The sequence below is a fragment of the Misgurnus anguillicaudatus genome, chromosome 10, assembly GCF_027580225.2.
Source record: "Misgurnus anguillicaudatus chromosome 10, ASM2758022v2, whole genome shotgun sequence".
In the NCBI taxonomy this organism is placed as follows: Eukaryota; Metazoa; Chordata; class Actinopteri; order Cypriniformes; family Cobitidae; genus Misgurnus; species Misgurnus anguillicaudatus.
The window spans coordinates 20,804,253-20,831,077 of record NC_073346.2 but is presented as its reverse complement, the minus strand read 5'-3'; the positions used below and the strand labels follow the sequence as shown (position 1 = coordinate 20,831,077).

The window sequence follows — 26,825 nt, the reverse complement described above, 5'->3', positions numbered from 1 at the left end:
TATTGCCGTAAATAGCATAAATTGCATCGGAAGACTATATTATTTTAATAAATATTATTTTCAAGATATTTAATTCATGCGATTCAAGATATTTAGTTCCCTCTCACGTTCTAAATATATAAAAATTTTATTTAACGTCTTTAAGTTTGTAAACAGAATGGGGATTTCCCAGGGTCTTAAAGCTTGTAGGACTGCGCACATGCGCAGTTTTCAAATGCAGCGCTTTAATTCTGTTTACTTAACTTAAAGGCGTAAAATAAAATTTTTATATATTTAGAATGATGGATATAGAATGTACTACGTGTTTTTTGCTTATTTTGTTCAAAAGCATGATCAACGTAAGTTTACATATTATAATAACAAGGAACGATGCTTCTAACGACAGGTGAAGAAGAGCTGTCGTTCAAACCGCACAAGTTTGCGATGCAGCTTGCGAATGTTCATTTGAACTATGGTTTTGGGAAACACCAAATTTGTCAGTAACGACGAAACTAACAACAGTAGTTGGCTAACGATGCTTTAGGGAAACGCACCCCTGATCCTTACGCCTTGACAAGGGCCAAATTGTGATGCTAGATGACTTGGTCAGAGTATCTCCAAAACTGCAGCTCTTGTGGGGTGTTACCGGTCTGCAGTGGTCAGTACCTATCAAAAGTGGTCTTAAGAAAGAAAAGCAGTGAACCGGCGACAAGGCTCATTGATGCACCTGGACAACGAAGGCTGGCCCGTGTGGTCCGATCCAACAGACGAGCTACTGTAGCGGAAATTGCTGAAAAAGTGAATGCTGGTTCTGATAAAAAAGATTTAGTGCAGTCCATGCCTCGATGGGTCAGGGGCGGTTTTGGTGACAAAGAGGGACCTACACAATGTTAGGCAGTTAGTCATAATGTTATGGCTGATTGGTGTATGTGACTGTATGTGGCTTCCAGGCCAACACCGTGTTCAGACAATTGCCTCCTGTTCCCCTGCTGGGGAATCAACCATTTTCTCTAAACACTATGAAGTCCACATCAACCACAGCGGAGGAGTTCTCCACCTTGCCTTGATCTTATTTTTATTTTAAATTGCACTTCTCTCACTAATAGATGTGTAGGCCCAGCATATTTGATTCACGAGTGAGATGCCGCGCATCCACACAGGGCCGTAAAATTCTCATTTCCACCTGGACCAACTAACTCGCACACAAAACCATCAATGCTAATCAATAGTAGTATCACATCACTCAGTGGGCAGCAATGAGAAAACAAACCCACCTTATTTACTGCAAATGTGAACTCAGCAATACTACGCTTCAGCTCTGCATCATCCGTCCATCCATTTTAACACACTATGTTCCACTAAGTCTGTGGGAGGCGTTGGTAAAACTCTGTGACCCCTTATGACTCAGATGACATGCTAAACTCATGCAATGTTTTAAAATGATCTGTATTTCTCCAATGCCACTCCATTAAATTGAGAGCCATGACTGAATCATAACCTTAATTCAATTTGATTCAATACATTTCAATCGCACTTTTCACCAAATAGAATCTTCCAAGCGCTCTTTCTCGGGCTTAAACACATTCAACATACCTGCATAAAAGTTTACAAAAATGTGTGTATCCAAATACTAGCTATTAATGATAATACAGACATGGTATTTTTTAATCAAATATGATTTTTTACTATAGCTCAAAATCAACACGGTAAATTCTTTCACACGTTCACTCACACAGGCTTCCACATTCACCCGCATGCTCTTGTCTGACAGTAATGAACGAAAGCAACTGACATAGAGAAACTTGAGAGCACAATGAAAGGCAGATAAATGGGGTGAGAGCGAGAGCTTGAAGAAGCAAGAAATGAAACGAAGAATAATTCGAAAATGGAGGAGTATAAGGAAAATGAATGACAGACAGTCGAGTGTGAATGATGGGAAGCAGAGAAAAAGAGAGAGAAATATATAGAGCGAGAGACAGATGGACAAACACAGACATGTAAACAGAAAGAGAGAGGGGTGCCACAGTGACGGTCTGGCGGCAAGTCAAGTGCGTTGCCTGAGATCTCTTTAAACTATGAGCACACACACTTCATATCCACTTTTCAACAAATAATTATAACCATTAACATAATAAACACTCTAAGAACGGATGTGTTAAAAACAACACATCCGTGTTGATTCTGGGACAACACACTAAATGCGTTGTCCCAGAATCCACCCATCTCTGTGTTATTATTGAAACAACACATTTTGTGTTGCTTTTAACACAACTTTTGTTTAGGGATGCACAATATATCGGCCGACATATCGTAATCGGCCAATAACTGCTTATTTTTAATATTATCGGTTATCGGTCTGATAGCAAAATTAGGCCGATAAATGAAAGCCGATAAATGATGGATTATTTTGGTTTGTTGAACCACTTCACTTGCTCATTGCTGGCCATGTGGAGTTTTGTTTGGTGCTTTCTGTGACATAGCACGAAGATGACACGTGTTGCGTGTTGCGGCTTAAGAAGAGTATGCCAGTCTAAAGCAAAGACAAGATGTCCGCGGTCTGGGAGTTTTTCATTGTGAAAATAATATGAATATTTATCGGCCTATATATAACACCCCACAAGAGCTGCAAACACCAAACCCACGGTTACTATATATATATATATATATATATATATATATATATATATATATATATATATATATATATATATATATATATCGGTTATCGCTCCCCAAATATAAAGAGTTATCGGTTATCGTATCGGCCAAAATTTCCATATCGGTGCATCCCTACTTGTGTTTTATTTTAACACAAAATTACACATACTGTGTTATAATTACACATAATGTGTTAAAAGCTTAACAGAAAAAGATGTGTAAAAAATTAACACATCCTCTTTAAGAGTGTATGTGATCAAAATTCATAAAGACAACAACAGTGCAAAAGCAACACAAAAGTGACACACAACAGACACACTCAGAGAATATTTGCTGTCCATTACTGGTTTAGTCCTGTTTTTGTTTTTTTGCTACATCAGCAGTCTACACCATCCTGCCAAGTCTTAATGTTCTGTGTAGTTTCAATTTACATCCTCCTACTATTAGTTGCTAGATTATAACATTGATACATTCCTTTATAGTTTTGAAAAACAATTTTGAATGAAAGAGTTACAAAACAATCAAACAACAGCAACTGCATTTGGAATTATTTCAATGTCTGGTATCATAAACACGCTTAAAACTTCAGGTTACAGTTCACACAGACTGCATGTGATTGTATGATAGTTTTTTTGCACCTTGCACATGAGCTTATAAATAATGTATTGTCATTCTTGACTGGAGTTAAGTTGTAAAGACATTTTGTATAAATGTACATTATAGAAACATATAAAGAGCTCAGATGCAAGCAACCTCTGTGCGAGCATTTATTTAATCAGGCTTTTATGTGTTCAGTAATATTAATTTAATGGCAATGAAAAAGTTATCAGTCTAATGCTGCGTTCACACCAGCCGTGGTAGAGGCGTGAAGCACAAGTGATTTCAATGTGAAGACGCATTGACGCGGGTCTGGAGGTCTCGCGGTGCGAATGAGGTGTTTAGCGCGGCGCGGTAGACGCAAATCCGCCTCATTCGAGCGTCTAGTTCGCGCAAATGACGCAAATTGAGCGTTGCCGCAGGAGACGCACGAGTTGAAAATTTTTTACTTTGTCGGAAAAACGTGCTGCATTAACCAATCAGAAGCTTGCCCTAGTAGTGACGTGATTACAGGAAGCGAGCTGAGTCGCAGAAGCCCCTCCCATGACGCAAATTTCCGTGTGAATGTCTCAATGACTAGAATTTCACGCGCGGCTTTCATGCACGAATGAAGCGAATAAACTCAAAATGTTCAAGCGGCAAACTAGAAGTAGTAGACGCAAATTTGACACCTCAAGCACGGCTGATGTGAACTCACAGTTACAATTATGGGACATACACGAGTTCAACAATTCGCGCGAGTAGATTACATACAAAATCAATGCAAAGACGCGATCAGACCATAGACTGTAAAAAAAATATGGACGTAGTGTCCGTGACGTCACCCATTGGTTTGTGAAGATCGTTTTTGAAGCTTAAAGTAGGCGTTGGCTGGTGTCGCCATCTTGGTCGCGCATCACAGCGATTCACTCGTGAAAAACCGAAAATGGGTAAAGAGGCAGGACATGGGTGAAGCTGAGGTGGCTGGTTGCTGAAACCACGCCCGCCTAGCTCGATTATAGTGGCAGCAGTGGCCGTTCACCCCTCACTCAAGTGGCCATGCCCTTAATTATATATATTAAGTTTAAGGCTTAATATAATTTAAACAGATGAGTTACAAAAAAATTCACCCCCTTCACAGTTGTGATGAAGGGCAATATTAGCTATACAGACCAAAAACACTTTTTGTACCAGGCTGTAAACATTTTATTTTCTACTATAAATTTGGGCATTTTTAACATGGGGGTATATGGGAATTGACTCCCTTTTGGAGCCAGCCTCAAGCGGCCAGTCGATGAATTGCAGTTTAAGTCACTTCCGTATTGGCTTCATCAGAGAGATCGGAAGGTTGCCCCTCGGATCAGACGCATCCTCGCGTGGGGCAATATATATATGGGTGGCGCGTTTGCCACGAAAACGTGCGCTATCCGCCTAAACGCGTCTTCGCCCAAGTTGAAAATATTCAACTCGTGTGAAAATTCACATGACACAAAGTTAAATCCCGCAAGTAATCTAGAGGGAGTAAAGAAATGCCCCGCATTTGGTGTGTACGTAGCATAAGTCGTCACAAATGTCACTTCAGTCATTTTATTGGTATTTAACACATTTGACTTGTCTTTCACTGCAAAACTCTTTAAGTGCATGTTAAAATTTCGACTCTAATAAAGTCTCCGGTCACTTCAATGTCCTTTCTGCGTAAAAAGGCACAAAAACTCAGTCAATATCCTAATATATTCTGTAAATCTCCTTCAACCAGGTTAAAAACAGCACCCTGAAGTACACACACGTTGTTACTTGCACTAAGAGGGTTTTGCAGAAAAATCGTTGTAACGTTTAACGAATTCTGCCTGAGGCTGTGATTAACCGGATTTGAAGTAAAACTTTTTAATTAACATATAATACATACCGAGAACATTTGGTGGTGTTTAGCAGCTTTTGTATCCGAGCTCTTTATATATTGTGTAACACCAAATATAACACAAGCTTAACCTTACTAATGGGGTTCAATGATCCGTACGAGTCCAGAATGTTAGGTCTCCTAAGCAAGACTCTTCCCTTATGCAATTTGAACACTGCGAGGACATTTCATCTGTTCTCCTCCTGACTTATGTGAGAGCTGGAAACCTTTAAAGCTTTCTCATTCCACACATGCCACCTGCAGCACCTGGAAAATTCCCTACACTAAAAGCAAAAGGGTCAGGGTTAGCCTGCTATAAACAGATTACTACATAAATACCAGTCCATCATCTCTTTCTTCCATCTACTCTCACCTTCCACTCACCTTTATATTCCCTACTCTCTATATTTCATCAGTCCCTGAATTTCTCTGCTCACCTTTTCCTTTTAACCTTTATTAAATGTTATCTTCTTTCATTTGCTTCCCTTGTGTCTGAATTATGCCTACGGGTCACATTTCTTTATTCACCCGCACATATTTAATTATTTCGCTGTACCTTACTTTCTCTTTCTGCTTAAGTCAATTTGTCTATATACGCTTATCATAGTCATGGTTATGTTTCTCAAACAAGGACCAGGTTGTGTCACATCTAAAACCATCGCAAGAGGTATTCTCATTTAAAACGTGATACATTTATAAAGGAAGCAATTGGCATGCACTTTGAATAGCATCACATTATAACCTCATTATGTAAGCCACAGATATGCACAGAATCTAAATACAGTAATAACACTTGTGCCGCGACAGTTGCTGTGTAGGTGGAAGTAAGAAGGGAAAGCCCTCAGAGGTTGATCTCACACACATTCACTCTCCAACACACATGCTGCTACACTAACAGACACACATTTCACATTACATTACTGCATTTGTCATCCTCCAGTCATGACAGGACTGCGAAGCAACTTTGATTTCATTGAGTCAGCTGGTGGGAAGAGTTAGATGTCTGTGTGTACGTGCTCTTCGCGGGGGACTAAAAGCAATGTGTGAGCATTCTTAAATGTTTTGTTTCATTGTCAGCTGTTGCAACTCATCACTAGAATGAAACAAGCACCGAGTGGGAAACTTAAAAACAAACAAGTGTGTTTGATGGTCTTAATAAACCCATTAACCACTGCCGGTCAACTTCAACAGTGTATCCATCTTTTGTTTTTTCCTAAGGGTCTGCCCACACTACTTAACCTATTCCCTCATTCCCTTCTCTCATTCATTCTTATCTGGGGGCATCGATCGGATCATTTACACGGCCTATGAAAGCAAGTCATATTTCATATACACACCGTGCATTTGTTTGACACATCTGTCGAAATATTCCAACAGAAGTGCAGTTAGATAATGACTTGGCTTGAGGATGCCAGCCAGTCTACACTGCAGGCGACGTAACAAAACGCCTCTATTATAATGAACTGAGTTGGTTTACTTTGCCGGAGCAAAGCATTTAGTTTTTTGGCTCGTCTTTCGAGTATCCGGATTTGGCCCTTGCACTCTAGCTTATTTTTCTGTTACATATCCGTGCAACATTTTGGCCTAATGTTAAATTTAAATGTTAACTATAGATCAGTGCTTCTCAAATAGTGGGGCGGGACCCCCAGGGGGGGCTCGAAGCGACACCAGGGGGTGCGCGCAAGACCCCGGGAAAATACTTTTTCGGGAAGTGATTTTTTTGCACTGTCACTTATAAACATTACACCCCAATCACGCTGATAAGCCGCTTGAGTTTTTATTATTATTTATTGATTATACTTAATTTTTCAGTATCAAATGGTCAAAAAATATTATACTTTAAATAAGGATTGTTTTTTTTCAGGCAAATTGATGCATTTTAAGTCTTTTTTGTTACAGACTAAAAACAATGTGAATAAAGTTATTCTTTGTTGTAAGTTGATCGATATTTCTATTTTTGTGTTTTTTTTAATGTTAATAAGGATACAATGTTTTGCAGATGTGTCATTTTATAGAAAAATGATACTATTTACAGTCGCGGCGGAGAGTTGGGGGGCGCGAAATGTTTACTTCTTCCTGGGGGGGGGGGGGGGGAGTGTGACAGAAAATAATTGAGAAGCACTGCTATAGATTAACATTTGTTTCCTATCTGTCTCGCGAGGTGTGTTTATATACAGTACTGTGCAAAAGTCTTAGGCCACCATGCCAGAATTAGATTTGTTGTTTTTTGCAATTGTTATAGTGATCAAATATAATTATTTCTTAGTCTCTTTAATAGAATACATACAGGAAATGTGTATATAGTATTAAAAACTTTATAAAAATGTAAACTGATGTGTCAAGTATTTAGGGTAAACTCCCCTTCCACTTCAGCAATAGCAGGAAATCTTAAACCCTAATCTCTAATTTGAATGAAATTGGTCTTTTTACTTCATTCTGCTCAAAAACGCTCAAGATGTGTTTAGTGCCAAGAGAGGTCACACTAAACACCAACAATGCCTAAAGAAGACATTTAGTCCTGATTTTTTTACATATTTACTCTTTTTTCTATTTGTATCTTAATAAAATAGATTGAAAAAAAATATGGATGGACATTAAAACTTCTAAAACAACAAGTCTGGTGGTGGTGGCCTAAGACTTTTGCACAGTACTGTATTTCAAATATAGTAAAAGTGTTACGTGAGATTTCGTTGAAAGAGCTTTGGAAAATTTCATAAGGGAAAAACGAGCAGCAATGCTCGCTGGTTTTGGATTGCATGATTTTTAAGGGAATAAAGCAGTGGACGGAATTTTGTGCCTTTAAGGGGCCATGTCACAAGACCTTTATAAGATGTAAAATAAATCTTCGGTGTCCCCAGAGTATGTATGTGAAGTTCTGGCTCAAAATACCATATAGATCATTTATTATAGCATCTTAAAATTGACACTTTGTAGGTGTGAGCAAAAATGTGCCTTTTTTAGGTGTGTCCTTTTAAATGCAAATGAGCTGATCTCTGCACTAAATGACAGTGCCGTGATTGGATAGTGCAGATTAAGGGGCGGTACTATCCACATTTCAATAACCTATTTTTTCACATGTTTGCAGTGAATGGTTTACCAAAACTAAGTTATTGGGTTGATCTTTTTCACATTTTCTAGATTGACACAAGCACTGGGGACCCAATTATAGTACTTAAACATGGAAAAAGTCACATTTTCATGATATGTCCCCTTTAAAATGCCCGACAGTGCCTGCCCCTGACAACTGAACAAAAGAGCTGATTGAGATGCACCCCATAAAACTTTGGAGGGAATAGTGGACTTTCTGGCAGATTTATTTTTGCATACTGAGATTGTGAACATATCACATAGTGGTTTTTGCATAATGTATAGTATGGAAGTAGGCATTTTCAGACGCATTGCAACAGTAGACATCTGTCTGCAACATTAGACAATGCGCTTATTATAGTGCAGTCTAGTATTGAATGAGTGCACTTGATAATGTTCCCTACAATTTGGCTGTTCCCTCAATTAGTGCACTATATTTAAGTATATTGGTGGCTATTACAAACAGCCAGTGTTTCAAAACAGACTGACTGTCACTGACACGTCACGTGTTTCTAGCGCAGGTAGCAAACTTCCATTTGATTTTAATACAGGCCTGAAATGATCAAAAATTATTTCATTAAGTTCATCAGATGGAGGAATCCCGTGTGGAATTTTACTCTTTATCCGACCTATAAAACACCTACAGACCAATTCTGCAGACTTGCCAGTGAAATTAGTGAGGGAGAAATTAATAATTTCACACTAATGTTCTCTTTATATCAACCGAGGGTTCAATAATTCCCAACTTGTCATCTGTGAACTATATAGGGAAAGACCGCCACCCAGCGGTGCTAATCGTAGTAGACAGATTGTAAAGCTCCCGAGGGTTAGCCTTGCTTTTTTAATTTAAAAATTTCATAATATGCTCTTTTCCTCTAAAAGTGATTTTATGTCCACATTAAACAGTTTTAAACCGAGCCTGGCTATTATTGCGAACTTCTTTCATTAAAACTAAACAGATTTTTTATATTTGTGAACAGCTGTTGACAGTTGAATGTACTTTTTAGGCACTGGGTTAAATTGAGTCAGTAAGGGTCAGTTCGAGTTGTCAAATAAAAGATTGTTTCATTAACTGGTTATAAAACTTACTTGAACTTTGTCTTGGCTTCACCTCGTTTGCCTCAGAAACCCTTATTAGTTATGGATACGTGCGTACGCACGCCAGTCAGCGAGCGTCGGCCAAAAGTCAACGTCAACACGGGGTTAATTAAATTTAAGGCAAAGTTCTGGGGAGCGCGCGCGAATGTGACAATTTGGATTTCTCCGTACCGTGTCCTTAAAACAAATATAATTCTAGTTAGTTTTAATAGATGACATTAAGAGGTAACGTTAATGTCGTTACAAGCTGTTCATAATTCGGCAGTAAAAAATACAGAAAATTTAAAGGGGACATTTCACAAGACTTTAAGATGTCAAAAAAATGTTAGTGTCCCCAGTGTAGATATGTGAAGTTTTAGCTCAAAATACCATATAGATAATTTATTATAACATGTTAAAATTGGGGTGTGTCGTTTTGAATGCAAATGAGCTGATCTCTGCACTTAATGACAATGCTGTGGTTGGATAGTGCAGATTAAGGGGCCGCACAATCCCTTTCTGACATCACAAGGGGAGCCAAATTTCAATTACCTATTTTTTCACATGCTCTCATAGAATGGTTTACCAAAACTAAGTTACTGGGTTGTTCTTTTTCACATTTTCTAGGTTGATAGAAGCACTGGGGACCAAATTATAGCAATGCAACACGGAAAAAATTCCCCTTTAATGAAAATTACATATACAGCCACTTCAATATTAACACTGAAATAGCATTAATTGTTTCAACAAAAAAAGCAGAATGCCAAATGTTTTATTTCATATTAAAATATTCACAACAGAACTCATTTCGCTGAATGTTCAGTAGCAGTCACCTTCCAATTTTAATTTTTTTATCTGTCTCCTCAACTAAAAATCATTTAAAATAACTAATTTAGGTTTTAAATGAACACAACTTTTCAAACCTTTAAAATATGCATGTGTATTTGAAAAAACAGACCTCTAAGCTTAAACAAAAATGTTTGAGGCATACAGACTCATCACATTTGCTGAAAAAAAAAATGTAATAACATGTTAGTATTGCTTTAGTCTTGAAGCAATGCATCGGTTACATTTTTGACTGTACACATAAAACACAAGCATAGCAGATTTTTCTACTTCACAATAAGGTGGGGAAAACAGGGTATATATAGTCCAATAAACAATTAATGTCGACAAAGGTGAATAGGACTGGTTTGTGCCACCTACCCAGTACAGCAGATGCAATTTAGAGTGTTTAGCTGCATGCAGTATTTACCATGAGCTCCTACTTGAACAGTAGTTAAAACAAAACACACACGTCGTATAAAAAGACATCCTAAAAATTAAAGATAGAAAACGATATAGATTTTTAAAGTTATCAATTATTACAAAATATATACATACAATATATACACATACATAAACACACACACATTTATATATAGACTCAACAAGCTTTATATATACATCTGTGTGCATATGTATCTGTATTTACATTATGTATACATTTCAATCATTTCGATATGCAGAACTTTACATACTCGGTTGTAAAGTGGTGCAAAAATTAAAAATTTCTGATCCCAAGAAGATACAGTAGCAGTTTAATCCCACGCAGACTTAAAGCATATAGGTAGTCTGAATGAAATTAAGAAAAGTCAGGAAACAATACATTATTCATGACCATGTCAAACCTCAAAAAGTATTCGAATTACAAAATAAATGAAGCTTGGTAAATATAACGTAATCACACGTCTCTGAAAGTCCTTTTTAAATGCATCATTATTAGATTATTCAAAAGTACTTAGAGAAACCACACTACAAGAATATGGTAAGAACAGGGTAAGCCTGCTACGTCATCACTGCAGTCGCTATTTCAAAATGAGGAAACCCACTAAAAACGCAATAATTTCTACTGTTGTCTCATCATGTCTATATTGCCATAGGTTTTTAACTGTGTTGCCATAGCAGCAACCAGGTTTGTCACGACGGCTAAAGTAAAAATTTTGAGCCCACAGGCTTATCCTGTTCTTCGCCATCTACGAAATAAATCTACGATCATTCCCTCAGTCCTGTTCTCTCACATCACCCACCATCTAATCTTTCCCTCCCGCTGCCCGCCACTTTAATCTTTCTCATGATTTCTTCTCTCTCTACCCCTGTAAGCTTTGTGTAGTTGAATGAAAGTTGTTGTTTGAGCTGGAGCAGCTATTAGGATCAACAGCACAGCCGTGATTGGCCCCAGGATTGTCCATGACTTTGGAATCACCCTCAAAACTTTTTTCTTCCAAGGGTTTCCCAATCCATGTGCCATATCCGTGCTGGTTTAGTGCCAGGAAGAACAGCCTCTTGGCATCCTGGAATGAAGTGGCGGCCATCTTTGCGTGGGCGTAAGAAGGCAACGCCAGCAGATCGATTCGCCCGGCACGCTGGCATAAGCCATGGAAAAGACAGAACATACTTGACTTCGAGACTCTCGATACCTCCATCTTGGAACTGGCATGAAAAGAAAAAGGAAGTGTTATGGAAAAAGGCCAATGTTTAGGTTTTGAAATGCGAAAACTGAAAATCAAATGCGGTTCCATTTGAATTTATTTGGTTATTAAGTATTCGTTAAATCTCACCTGTCCAGTTTTCCCTTGGTTCCATCCAGTACCTCAACAGTAAACTGATCCGGCTGACTCCAGTTGACACTCGATTCTTTTGTCTTACCTGTGTGCCGTGTTGAGTCGTACACACTCACCCTACCCACCTGCAGATAATCAAATAAAGGCCCATTAAGAACAAGCAAATTATAAAAATAGTGTAATCCAAATGTATAGCAGTCTAGTCAATTGGCTTTGTTGATTTGGTTGTAATTTGTGATAGTACCTCAGGGTGGTTGAGAGTAAAGTTTGCTGGTAGACTGTTTTTAAACTTATCCCCATCTCTGGCCAATCGGCAGCATACAGCTCGAGTCAGGTGACCATGACTGTAGAGGTATCCTAATGCATATCAAAAAGGCAACCTATTAATAAACGTTTACCTTAGTTTATAATGCATAACCGCTCAAGACACTGTGATTGTGCATTACCAAGTGTGATGGAGCGCAGGTAAACAGGGTGCATAAAATGACTAAGCAGCGCCCCCTGTAGGCCAAGAACGTTCCATCGCAGGATCTTGTCACTGCAGCTCATGGTCCTCAGCCGCTCACCATGCTGAATGCCATCCCATGTGGGCACGATCTCACTGGACTCTACAGGAATGGTTCCCTCACCTTAAAAAAAAAAAAACAGTAAACAAGCTATTAAAGGGATAGTTCACTCAAAAATGAAAATTCTGTCATCATTTTCTCACTTTCATATTGTTACAAACCCGCATAAATGTCTTTGTTCTTATAAACACAAAGGAAGATATTTTGAGGAATATTTGTAACCAAACTATTTGTGAACCCCATTCACTTCCATAGTAGGAAAAAGGAATACTATTTAAAGTAAACGGGGTCCACGAACAGTTTGGTTACAAACATTTTCCAAAATATCCTCAAACCAAAAGAAATTTACACAGGTTTGTAACAACATGAAAGTGAGAAAATGATGACAGAATTTTCATTTTTGGGTGAACTATCCCTTTAAGGGCTAAATCCTAATAGTCATTTCTTCTGAAAATACATAGTCTATACTTAGATTAACTTACAACTATAAATGTAAAGGACCTGCGCTTGACAATAAACTGTTGTATGTGTTTTAGCATGACCATCCTGTTTTTTGGGTATCAAAGAATGCACTGAAATAATATATTAAATTGTTCTTTGATATTTACATAGTATGTAACATTATTAAGTTCAAAAATTATCCAGAAATGTCTATTTTTGCCCCATTTGGAAGGGTCATGAATAATAATGTTGAGCTCTGCTCTGATTGCTCTGCTGCTCATTCCAGTAGCTCATATTAGTAAACAGACCTTATATGTTTGAGCCTGTATCAGACAGAAATAAATATTTTGAGGATCAGCTAATAGTTTGGAGACTGTTAATGGACGTTTCTGTTCTTTTTTAGTATAGACATGCAAAACTTAATGGTAAACCCCTCAATTTGTTTCCTAGCTCCCGAGGTCGTGAATCAGTATATCGTGTACACAGGTTCGGGCACTGGTAAGGACCCTAGCTCACTTGACATTGGGACACTGTTCACTTATTTTTATGTCACGTGGCTGCTTAAGCGGGTTGTGATCACTCACAACAACATATTTACATTTTAAATATATATATATATTTATTTTATAATTTTAAATAAATATTTAAAATATTGAGTAGATTGTGGTCTTGTACTCTGTAGCGATGTGTGTTTATATTTAAAACTAAAACAAACATTTGTCTTTATAAAAGTTCTGTCACATTTCATAACGTTTATTGAGTTGGATCACGTGATATTCGGTTGGTGAGCTTCAGAAAAGGTCACATGATTTCCGGTAAGGGAACATAGGGACCATCGATGCTCACTGATTTTTTTCGGTGCATTGTAGGAATTTTTAGGGAACTAACGTTTCAGTGCACTAGAAGGATTTTGCGATTGAAACAACCCTTAAAATGGCCGACTCCCTGATCAGTGCCCTGACTACTGAACAAGGGAGCTGATTGAGACACACCCAAAGTTAATAGTAGAACTTCAGCTAAACACTAGCATATACCATTAACTAGCATGTAACGCTAACTCAGTCACAACTTTGATTTTATCACTTTAACAACTTTTTAATTAATTTAATGTGTAATTTAAAGTTGGGGGTGTACATCTCGACTGTGACGTCACCGCCGCTGTTATGTTGAGATTGGCCTGTTTTCCAGCAGTCTTTTGTGTGCACGAGGTTTACATAAAAATGAGGAAACAAACACATTTGAGGCTCACGATATGTCATTACCATGTACAGAGCTCTTATTATTCATCTATGCCTGGGTAAATACAGTTTTTATTCTTTAATGTCAATCAATGATATTTCTTTATTTGCAATATTCGCTGTTAAGCAAGATCATGTGCATCACCCAAGCAAGCAAACATGGGCCAAATAAAAACAAAAGACACCACTTTGCCATTTTTTTTGCATGTTTTGATGTTTTTTACATTTTGTATCCGAGGTAAACATTATTGCTGTAGCTTTGCTATTTTAAATATACATTATAGGCCTTACAGTTATTCATCACATTACTCCTTTTTTGTTTCTTACCGTTCTCCACTTTGGTCCTGAGCTTGCCCTGTTTGGCATTCTCAAAGAGAGGCATGTGTTGAGAACCGTTTATCTCAGCGCTCTCGCTGCAGGACTTGTCGAAGAGAGCTCCATCACCACAAGGTGCTGTGCTGTGAGAGAGAGCGCATTGAAAAACAGGGTTATACAAGTTTACACATTAAAATCTGTTCTGAAAGTTGCTTGTGATTTTGTCTTACCTTATGTACAGGTGAAATGTGATGTCAGACTTGACCTTAAGCTTGCCATCATCTGCCAACTCAAAAATAGTCTCGTCGCTGGGATTTTCCCAGTGCCTGATCAGCTCACTGTACAAAAAACTGAATCATACAGATATGCAGGTTATTAAAAGTTATTCATGATTTACTCATCCGTGTTACACAATCCTCATTTTGGGGACATTTTTCAGCAAATATTGATTTATTGTGACACATTTTCTAATAATATTACTATCATATACTTAATTGTCAATAATCCAATTGTCAGCCCTACTAAACAAATTGTTTATTATCAATATCATACATGCTTTTCTCTCTCTCTCAAGCAATGTGCATTTATTCGTTAAGCCATTTGTAGCATACTGAAACATTGAGAAGAGAGAGAAGAGCATGGTCTCAGCTATATTGATGAGCTGCGGTGCAAAAAAAAGAGAGAATCTTTTGTCTTGATGAATGAGACAGTAATAGTGCTAGAAAGAGAGAAAAATGAATTATGGGATTGAGTCTGAAGCAGAGAGTTCCGCTGTAAGCTGATACCGGATGAAGCCTCTCCTGGAGATGATTTCGGCATGGCAGTCATTAACCGTGTCCCCTTTAAGACTGAGCTCCTCTCCCTTAACGCAGCGGTTTCCTACAGAAATGAAGCATTAGCAATTACAGCACGTCTTTAATAGGTCGAGGTGTCACATTGACATCTAGGTCTGTTGTGTGAATGTGTGTTTGTACCTGTTCCCAAGCTGACAACTGTGCCGAGACTGTCTGAACCTTTTCTCATCACGATGGTGGCGAGAATCTTTCTACCCAGAAGGCTGTGCTGGATGCGGGTTGTGAGGGCATTAAAGCGCTGATGGCTCAGCATGGCGATCTGATCGTGTAATGTACTGCCTGATATTGGCAACTGGAACATAAACAAATTATTGTATTTTATATATAACCAATATACTTTACATTTCGACAGGGACCAAAACAACCTATTAAAAATGTATCAATTGGACTGCATGACTTTTATGTATGCCTATGTATACTAGGTGAGACTGCTATGGAAATTAATAGGTACCATTCAACTGTGTGCTTACTATTTATTATCAAAAAACCTTTTTTGAGTTTAAAAGAAGAAAACGCTATCTAGCTACTACCAACAATTGTTTCTGTGAACGAGATGTGTGCGTGTTTAACACCTCCGGCGTGAGCTCTCCAGTACGTGCTGCTTTTTCTGCCTCTCCTATAAGCACCCGGAGCGCTGCGTCTGCTGCCTCTTGCTTCCCCTGCTTCTTATTACTAGCACACACGGCAGGAAACCATCGCCCTCCCAATTTTGCCTGGTACGTAAACCTGAGAAAAACAGAAGGGGGGGGGGGGGGGTAAATGTTCGTGACATTTGATCTTTTTATTGTGTGGTACAGCAGTGGGGAGTCAAGCACACAGAGATGAGACTCCCGCTGCTTCCTTAATAAGAACATAAAGATGAGAAACACGACCAGGAGAGAGCATGTGTGCATACTTTGGCTCATGCGCCTGTCCTGACTGGCCCACCAGACGGATCTCCGCAGCGAAGCCGCGAGCACGGGCATACTCCAGCAGGCCGGACACGGCGTTGTTGTTCAGGTGGTTGATGAGGTCACCCACGCCAGCTTCATGGGCTGCCTGGAGCTCCGCTGCCGTCAGGGGTGGAAGTGAGGGGCACGCAGGCATTGCTGGCTGTGACTCGCATTCACTCAGCGGGCAGAAATTACCTGAAGGCTGGAAGAAAAAGATTGTGTTTAATCGACCGACACGCAGATGGACATGGAAGGATGAACACGGTTGGGAGGTCAATGTAGTGGGGTCAGACATGAAGAGGATAGGAATGTGTGTATGTGTGTATTACAGCAACTCTAGGCTAATACAGCTATAATGTGACTCCATGGTAACTATAAACTCATAAAGGCACTTTTCTTGCTAATACAATGTAAGAAATTAATGATTAAAAAACTAATCCATGTCACACAAACAAAATCTGCAACAAAATGTAACAGAAAATCTTACAACAACTATAACATTTAGTGAAAATGCATCACGATACTGAAACAAGCCTGTCCTTATTGTTGATGAATGAGTTTATGATTCATTTTATTTATTTTTCTCGAACTGGGAAGTAAGTGATGTGACATATAGTGCGAGACTTCCGGTTCAATAGCCAGCCGGTAGAAAACAGTGTAGTTGGAGCACGCACAAAACATTTAACAGTTTATATTTACTACACCTGCCATGTATGAACCAGTGTGAGGATGAAATTAAGAAGTGGCTTGATATATGAAGATATATTCAATCATTTCGTGTTGTTGATCGGAGGTGATGGGTCTGCAATGCGCAAATATAAAAGCACAGAGACATACCGGTATCTTTACAATGGGAAAGTCAGTCGAGTGTTTGTACATGGATTTAACCAAGACTTCGTTTATTTTTTTTTACTTTTCAGGGGCTGGTTTAAAATGTCACAACTGTCCCTCTGGTGTGAGGTTTTTTTAAATGGCAAATTTTAATGGACTTGTTTATGGCGACACGTCGAGCTTCACGGTCCAACACAGTCAGCAGTATCGTTCTCATTCAACACATTGTAAGTTATTTGAACAAACCATTATAAACATTAAACTACTACATGTATTGAGTATTGTTTATGAAAACATTATTACATCGCTCCTTACGCACTAGGTGGAGACATGAGCTTATGAAATTATTTGCTTACTTTTTAAAGTATTTGCTTTTTCATTTAAAACATAACAAAAGTATGCAACACATTACACACTATTATAAACATTAACTAAGCAGATTATGTCGTATATATTCTGTACCGTAATCGCATTTTCGTAATAATATATAATAAATAAATCAGCATATTTTTATCAGCATAATAGTTGTTTTTAAACAATTATTGTATTTATTGTTTACTGGGAGTTTCTATGAAAGGTTTTACTGGATGGATTTGTAAATACAGATCATGAGTGCATGTGCACCACATACACATTCAGTTCTTGTACGTGGATTTTGGTTAAAACGAATGTTTTGTAGAGATTTACTGCATTTGTATTAGCTATTATGGCAGTAGTCAAAACGACACACTTGTGTCCTTCGCAATAGACTATCATTAGCTTTAGTGGCTCACCGGAAGTCATAAACGGGAAAGCTCAAAGATGGCGGCGCCCACATTTACGTCAAGAAACAGGTGGATATAGTTGTCACAATCTGTCATCCGCCATGCTATACCTTGTTAATATGCAGCAGTCCACTTCCTGTTAGTTCTTTCACAGCCTCTTCTGCTGCCAACTGTCTCGCTGCTTTCTTACTGGGCGCTGAGGCTTCTGGGAAGAGCTGCTCGCCAACCTTTACCCGGAACGTAAACCTGACAACGGGACAAAAAAGAACACCATGGGAAGATTGCAGGGAATAGAAATCAGACAATGGACATTGTATTCTTTATTAACAAACTCTACACAATTTTTATATTATCAAACAATATCCGAAAACAGATCTATGCTAATGTAGCAACCACAGCTTGATTTACATAAACACCAGAAGAGTCTTCCTTTGACTAAAGGCCAAGTTCAACTCTACAGTACATGAAAAAACTCAATGGGGCGGCCTCCCAGAAAGGGTTTAGACTAATCCAGGACAAACATACCAGGGGCATGGGCATTTCCTGTACAAGGTTTACAGTAGATTAATCCAGGACTAGGCCTTTGTTATATTAGGACATTTAAGTAGTTTGTACAAACATACCTTACAAAAAACAATACTGGCGTGCATCGTAAGACAAAACAATGGTAATAATATATATAAAGGTATTTTTTTTAAGACTTTTTAGTTATACATTATGCAAAACTTAACTCTAAATATAAATTAAACGGATGAGTTACAAAAAAATTCACACCCCTCACAGTTGTCATGAAGGAAGTGGTTATACAAGCCAAAAACTATTTTTGTACCAGGCTGTAAACATTTTTTTCTGCTCTTAAGTTGGGCATTTTAACATTGGGGTCTATGGGAATTGACTCCCTTTTGGAGCCAGCCTCTAGCGGCCCGTCAATGAATTTTGAGTTTAAATGCCTTTCGTATTGGCTTCATCTGAGAGATTGGAAGGTTGCCCATTAGGGTGGTCCTTAAAATAGTTCATATTTTTTTAAATGTTCAACTCTCATCCCCTAAATGTGTTAGGATATCAATAAAAACACACTGTGGAAAATTTTGAATTGTTCCTACAATATCTAGGAGGTTGCTCAAAGCCTTTGAATATTTCCGAAATTACTTATTTTTGCAAAAACTGTACCATTTAAAAATGCACAACACGCATAAAACTAGCTTTTTGTAGGGTAGCTTTGTTCCAGTTATTTCTGTCTCTTCTGATCCGAGTAACCATATAGCGGACTTGATTCGTGTTGCGTCAGCCATTGTCTCTGTGTATATTGTCCATTGTGCTTCATTCACATCGAAGCTTTCTTGCTTCAAAAGACATATCACAACTAAAACAGGAGTAATAATTGCGTGGAGCATGATCAAGTAAGTCCATTGCTGCCATAAGTATATATATATATTATTAAACAATTATACATGCTAGCACAAAGTTTCACATAATACTCGAATGTGTTAAACTTCAAAGGTGTTGAGCAACCTCTAAATATTAATTAATAATGAAAAAAATGCCCAATTTATTTATTCAAACATATTGGTGGGGTGAGAGCAACTTTTAAAAGTTGAAAAATAAGGACCACCCATATTGCCTCTCGAATATAACTAAGACCTAGCCCTGGATTAATCTACTGTAAACCCTGTACAGAAAACTGCCCCATAATGTACTAACAAAAATATAAGTGAGAGCATTCTTAGGTTAAAATGGTTAATAGAAGACACTACATGCAACAATTAAAACCAGTTAAAAATGTGCATATTTTATTGTAACCATAAAATATTATTAATAATAAAATAACAATTTTAATTATTATTATATTTTTATTATACAACCAAAATATTTTCTTAACTTTCACAAGGATGTCAAAAAAAAACCCTGCAGAATTGGCCCATGTTTAGAAATAGTTCGGAGAATAGATGAAGTGAAAAAAATTCACAAATGTATAAAAGTTAACCTGAACTCTATTACTAAACCACACAGCACATGCAGAGTATTAATTTATTCAAAGTAAAAGGATGTTAATTAATCGTGAAGGCCCACAAATAAGCACTTCATATCTGCAATGTGAATTCATGCACAGGGATTTGATAAAGATTTGATGACAATGGCTTCCTGCTTCATCTATTATTCTTGAGCAACCACAAACCCAATAAGGGGGGCATAGCGAATAGAGATACGAGAAAGATGAGCTAGAACGAGGACAGGAAAGAGAAATATTGATAAAAGCAATATTTCAGTCTGTTAGGATGAGACAAGCAGGCATTGCGTTTCATAGTTTGCAAAATCTCCTTTTAATTTTTCAAGGACAAAAGGAACAGACACGGAGTAAAAGAGATAGACAGAGAGACAACATTTAAAGACCTTGACAGTGTGTTACCTTGGATCATGGGCAGGCCCTTCCTGTCCAGTGTTGATAAACTGAATGGCCTGCCCACTGCGTTGGCTGTGCTCCATCAAGACGGAAACAGGGTTCTTTCCTCCAGGAAGAGACCGGGACAAAGCCTGAGGTGGAGTATCTGCATCACCCTTTAGAAAGACAAATAAAAGGTAATGAATGGATGAACACTACTTTGATGATCGGAGTTGAACTTTAAGATGCCGAAATAGACGCCAAACATACTTGCATATCCTCTGCCAAGTCTTCAGTTGATACAGCTCCCTCAATGCCCTGTTTATCTTCTTCCTCTCCACCTCCTCCCTCAATCTCTCTGGAAAGAATCTTAAGGGTTATGGCTGCGGCATCTTTTTTGGCTATTTTTTTGCTGGAAGCCTCAGCCGGCGGAAACCTGCGGCCATCTAACATCACCTGCATCCGAAACCTGGATATGAACAGAAATAACTTCAGTAAAACCACAATAAATATCACCACACACCTTGCATTAGATGCTTAGATGTTTCATTTTTTTGTTAAAGCAAAGGTTTTAAACTGTATACCAGAACCAAAGGCTGTCACAAACTAACCTTGGGTCATGCGAGGGTCCAGATTGTTCCAGGAGTAGAAATTCACAATTGTATCCTAGGTGCTGAGCAAACTCCATTAGCCCACTAACTGGGTTTTTACTTTGGGCCTCTCTTAGTTTTTGCAATCTGCTTAACTCCAGACTTTGTGCCGACAGAGGGGGAGCAGGCAACGATACAGCAACCTCTGACCTGATAGAGTTCAGGAACTCTGGGATATCGTCGGACGCCCACTGAGAGCGTTCTCCTCCATTACTGGCCATATCCTGATAGAAGGAAGACTGATGAGGAGGAGGAGGTGGAAAGGTGACACTGGAGGATAGGTCACTGGGATTGGGGAAAATAGGCTCAAGGTCAGGCATGTCTTGCAATATGCTTCCAAAATCACCATCCTTATCCTCTGCCGCCAACATTCCCACTGGATTTTCACTCCTGTCCATCAGTTCTGCTGTCGTAAACTCACAGCCGTCACCGGGAAATCCTACATTTCCGCCAGTCTTCTCCAACCTCACAGCAGCCACATTTGCATTTCCCTCTAACGGTGAGTTTAACATCTTGGCAATGTTCACTTCCTGTTTAACGGGTGCAGCAGCTTTCCGTTGCCGGTCCATCTTGTCCTTGCGATGTACGCTAAGCTCCCAGGTCGGTGGTGTAATTTCTGTGTTACGTCTCACGTCGCCCTGTTTCTCCATGGCATAGAGTGTGGGATTAACCTGCTTGGCACCTCGAAGGCCGAGGTTCTTGGCAATCGCAAGCGCATTGGCCGTGCCCGATTCGTACAGGTACATTAGGATCTGCTCTTTGGTGTCTTTAGAATCCGCCATTGTCGATACACTTACTGATTCTTCTGTAGGCAAAAGCGTTGGTTGGTCAGGGAGAAACGGTTTTGAAGTGTCGTCTTCAGAGCCCTCCGATTCGTTGCTAGAATCACTGCTTTCCTGTGCTTGCGAGTTGGTGCAGATGCTGGAGAGATCTTCTCGAGATTCTTGTTTTACAGATGAACTCAGACCTTGTTTTTTCTCAGTATCTTTTGAAGACTGCGCTCTGTCTTTACAAGCGATGGGCTCACGGTTGTCTTCCCTTCTGAGTTTCCACAGAGGAGGAGTCTCACTTGTATTCACCGCTTGCTGTGACTTTAAGAGGGAATACAAAGCCTTATTAATGATCTTCTTGGGCAGATGAAGCTTTTTGGCCAAGACCTTGGCCTGAACGGTCTCGTCTGGCCCAAGTGACGTCAAAAAAGAGACAACCTGTTTTACGATCTCAGGGGTCAAACAGACTGTGCCAGACGAACTGGAAACTTTGCTTGTACGGCTATGGCAGGATGAGGTGTCGGAGTACTCTACCCTGTTCACTCGGTCATCTAAACACAGACTATGAAGGCTCGATGACAGACTGGTCAGATTATCTGCCTGTGTATTCCAGTACTGTTGATTCCTATAATTCTGCCCCTTCTGGTGTGGATGATTCCAACCTGACTTTTTCTTAGGTCCAGATGGATATCCAAAGTTTTGTTCCCTTTGCCAATTGGCCCTGTCTTGGTTGTAGCCTTCTCTTCTTTCAAAACCACTACTGCTTGTTTTAAAGTTTTGATAGTCTGTTTGGTACTGGATAGGTCTTTGTGTGCCCTCTTCCCTTCTACTGGAAGCTTGCAGTCCTTGCTGCTGTGGTTCTCTGAACTGTGGTGCCCTGAACTGCGGTGCCTGTGAACTCCCCCCGGTCAGAAACTGCACCTGCTGTTGTTGAAAGCTTGCAACATGGGAGTCAGAGATCTGATCAGTGCTGTGATGGGGAGACGTCCATTGGGGTGGATCATAGGGAGCAGGGGAAAAGTAAGGACCGCGTGGATTTGCAGCAGGAAAGGAGGAGTAATATGGAGGACTGTTATACCTTCCAGGTACAGAGCTAGGACTTGGGACACGAGGGCCCCGTGGGCGACTGGTGAATGGATGGGATGGGGAATGAAAACGAGGTCTTCCCTGGTGGGGTGTAAAGGGAAATCGTTGATAATCGTTGTGAAACCCTCCTCTACCTCTGCTCATATCGCAGGGGTGGGGGCCAAGTGTTGGGCACACTTAAAGTGCCTTCTGGATGTGCACATACACTTGAATAAACCTCCTGTGTCTGCTAAATGTAATGTGACTAGATGGCAAAGGCTTGGTCTTTGCACTGCTTCTGAAATCACAAGAGAACAGCAAAATAATCCATGGAGAGAATATAATGGGTACACTTGATGGTACGTTGTCATTGCACACGCACATCATGTCTGCATGTTTTTTCTTTTTTTGCATCACCAGACTGTAATTTGAGAACCAGGTTAAAGAGGCACATATTAATTATTCATACTTATTGTGACACAACCAATTTATTCCTGGCTTAGCAAGTAATTTGTGGATCCTTACAGTGAGAGAAAGTGGCCGTGGGTATTAAAAAGGTAGAAGGGCATTTCAAGGGCATTCTTTTCCACTCAGGGCAAAATTATAGCTAAAACACATTAGGCGCAATGATTAGTAAAGCTGAGGCCCATAAAACATAAAAAAAGATAATTTACATAGAAATAAAAAATCTGTAAAAAGCTTTTTATCATTTCTAAAATGCAATGTTTAGGTAAATTATGTTTATTTAAAGCGACAGCTGTGGCAGATGTGCTTTTTAAACGTTTTTATTTTAAAATATTATTCGCCCAGTTTAAAATTTGGAAAAACCTTTGGTAATGTTTTTTTTAACCGTGTACACTGTAAAAAGATTTTTTGCACTTTTTTTGTATAATCACCTTGGATTTACAAGTCATTTAATTTTTTTTTATCTTGACTAGTGATGAGTTGCCCATAAAATAAAATTAAAATAACTTAAGCTAATTCAAATTCAGTTTATAAGCAACTCCTCACTAGTCATGAAAAAAAAATCAAAGTTGAAATTACTTGTAAATCCAAGTGGATTATACTCAGTGCTTTTTACATTTAGTATAAAACATACAAGCATAAGGAAACTTTAGGACTTAAAGAGCTGAAAAAAGACTTATTTTAACGCACTCTTGAAGTATATACATGTTTACAGTGTTCCTAGAAGATCATTCAATCAAGAGACATACATACCACTGACGGTAAAGACAGATGAACTTGACCCAGACTAACAAGAGCAGCAACGTCACGCCTGTCTGTCTCTTGCAGGTGTGAATGACGCAAAGATTTGAGCTCTGACTGATTAAAATTTAAAACTTAATTTCGATGAAAACACGAAAGTGAAATGAAATGCAAATACAACAACTCAAAAGATATTATCCTCTATTGCCTTTACACATTGCTTGGGCCCAAAAAATATTCTAAAACATCCTGAAACTTCTAGATTTTACTTAAGAAAAATTTTTGAATAGTAAAGTAATAGCGTAAATAAAAGGGAAGAAACAAAAACCTAAGAGGCGCGAAGAGAGCAATGGTCGCTTTAGGTTTCGCTTTCCATTCCTCTCAATTCTCCTCAATTTACTGTCTGCACTTCTCTCGCATTACTCTACAGCGACAGTAGGAGGCGACATTACTTACAGACCAACTTAAATTTAATCCCACGCAGCTTTATAAACAGTAATTAATTACATATTTTAGTATCAACATTATAAAAATACAGTAAATGTATTTGGAGACATATAATCAGTATAAGCAAATAAACAACTGAAAAATAAAGACAATGTGAAACTGCACTAACTGCAAAAAAAAGAAAGAAAAAGGGGGCGAAAAGGGGTGTATTCATATTACAACATATCAGTTGACAGCACAACATATAAATATTGCAAAGCACTACTCATTTTTATGACACGCCATCGAGCCATTGGTTTCGTTTCAGATTTCACTTGCATACTGAAAGCAAAACTCCACCTGCGACCATCCAACATGCATAATACATGAGGTTACAATACCGTGACTGTAATAAACTGGGTTGCAGTTTAAAACCTATTAGAATGACTTAAGTGGCAAGATCATTTATACCCGAAGTGGTTAAAGAATTGATGTTGGGGATGAGCGTACAAATCCGAGAGGATGTACGTAAGGTCACGTGGGCAAAGACGCTGTAACTGTATAGGCCAAAGATGCAAAACGTCTTCCGGAGGTGCTATATGCTGCCTTTGTTGGTGTTTAGTGCAAAATCATATAATATTATATATCCGATTTTAAATCACAATGCTAATTCAATAGGCTTGTTTAAAATGTTTACGTCTGTGCACTGCAAGCATCGATAAATCAAAAGAAAACTTTGAAGACTGCTAACGCAACAGTCCTGGTACCATGTTGACTCCGTCGTTGCATGCGCACAAGGACAGTCGTTTGATATGAGTTTAAAAAATACGTCTTCATAGTAACTTAATCTAGTTCCGTTGTTATTCTTTTTGATCTACCGGAGGACAAGACTCGACGTTTCCACGGTTCGGGTATTTAATAAGCCATACATAACGATAAACAGCGACGCTGCGGATTGGCGTTAAGCATCTCTTACTCCAGATTGGTCACGTTCTGTTTTGTGTCCAGCCGAACACAATGATAACGTAAGTAAAAACACGTTACTGAAAAATGTTATACTTACGTGCGCAGACAGTATTCACAATGCTGTAGTGTTCAGTAACAGACGGTACAGGCAGAATGCAACCACACCGCGGGTGAATGATAATAAAATACGGCGCTGAGATGCGACGCTGTTTTTGGCGCTCTCAGATGACGTAGGCACGTGTAATGGTGCGTCGGATATATCGTATTTACGAGATTATCGCACATAAAAGCCACCAGTTTTTACCAAGTCGTAAAAACCACTGGGAAACTCCAATTTAAAATTTAAGCCGAGTTTACAAGAACATGGCGGAACCAAGCAAGTGCAACGATGTAGTTGACCGTTGCACGGCTTTTTATTTACAGCAATGAAAATAAGCATTCTGTACAGTGTCCAAAATATGATAGCCTTGTAAACAGTTATAACGTTACAGATTAAATTGGCTCCTTAAATTAATTAAAAACAAAAAGCAAAACACGCCTGATGCACATTATTTTTTCTTCATTAAATTTTTTTTACTAAGCAGACTAGGAGAGTAAACAAAACTTGCTGTATTTCGTGTAATTTATTATAAGGTAACTTACACCGCCATCTTGCACCGACGAAAGTGACTTAATGCATCCGACGCTGTAAACAACTTACTAGCTCGTAAATACGAAAAACACAGGAGTACTTAAAGGGGTCATATTATGAGATTTTTTTAAGATGTAAAATAAATCTTGGTGTCCCCAGAGTGCGTATGTGAAGTTTTAGCTCAAAATACTCCACAGATAATTTATAGCATGTTAAAAATGCAAATGTGTAGGCCTGAGCAAAAGTGTGCCGTTTTTGGGTGTGTCGTTTAAAATGCAAATGAGCTGATGAAATGCAAACACTGATCACCATAATGGTGGTTTGTTGAAATTGAAATTTGCTGTTAATTTTTTTCTTTCTCTCTGGACTAAATGGCAGTGTTGTGGTCGGATAGTGCAGATTAAGGGGCGGTATTATTGTAATTCGCCTTGCTACCTACTTCACAAAACAGGCAAAATCTGAACGACCTAATTTTTCACATTCTTGCAGAAAATGGCTTACCCAAACAAACTTACTGAGTTGATCTTTATTACGTTTTCTAGGTTGATAGAAGCACTGGGGACCCAATTATAGCACTTAAACATAGAAAAAGTCTGATTTTCATGCTATGACCCGTTTAAACACACCATGGGGCGCTTTCCTGGACAGAGATTAGCTTAAACCAGGACTAGGCCTTAGTTTAATTAGAAAATATAACTAGTTTTAACAAACATGTCTTACTACTTATGTATATTAAGATGTATCGATGCAGGTTGTTTTCAGTTTGGACAGCTCTTAAAAAATGTTTAGTCTAGGACTAATGGTAAATGGACTGCATTTATATAGCGCTTTTAACAGACCTATGGCCATCCAAAGCGCTTTACATATTGCCTCACATTCACCCATTCACTCACACACCGACGGCGTTTCTGTC

At 38.7% G+C, this 26,825-nt stretch overlaps 2 protein-coding genes across 3 annotated transcripts in view; both read right to left on the bottom strand.

The window, feature by feature from the left end:
• Positions 1-9,414, bottom strand: part of kcnn3 (potassium intermediate/small conductance calcium-activated channel, subfamily N, member 3) — an 85,210-nt gene extending 75,796 nt beyond the window's left edge. Inside the window, exon 1 of the mRNA XM_055209952.2 lies at positions 9,287-9,414. The gene's annotated coding sequence lies outside the window, so the exon portion shown is untranslated. The remainder of the gene's footprint in view (positions 1-9,286) is intronic.
• A 616-nt stretch (positions 9,415-10,030) lies between these two features.
• adar (adenosine deaminase RNA specific) lies at positions 10,031-25,533 on the bottom strand. 2 transcript variants are annotated; one of them, XM_055209942.2, is made up of 15 exons: positions 25,379-25,533; positions 20,810-22,981; positions 20,469-20,667; positions 20,226-20,374; positions 17,929-18,064; positions 16,187-16,425; positions 15,864-16,017; positions 15,412-15,583; positions 15,223-15,316; positions 14,668-14,787; positions 14,450-14,580; positions 12,324-12,506; positions 12,122-12,234; positions 11,875-12,002; positions 10,031-11,746 (listed from the first exon to the last, which is right to left on the bottom strand). In XM_055209942.2, the coding sequence occupies exons 2-15, from the start codon at positions 22,846-22,848 to the stop codon at positions 11,404-11,406; spliced, it is 4,200 nt and encodes a 1,399-aa protein (XP_055065917.2). In that variant the 5' UTR covers positions 22,849-22,981; positions 25,379-25,533; the 3' UTR covers positions 10,031-11,403. The 2 variants fall into 2 exon arrangements, with proteins under 2 accessions (XP_055065917.2, XP_055065918.2); XM_055209943.2 differs by lacking the exon at positions 25,379-25,533 and adding an exon at positions 23,902-24,257.
• Positions 25,534-26,825: the final 1,292 nt, after the last annotated feature.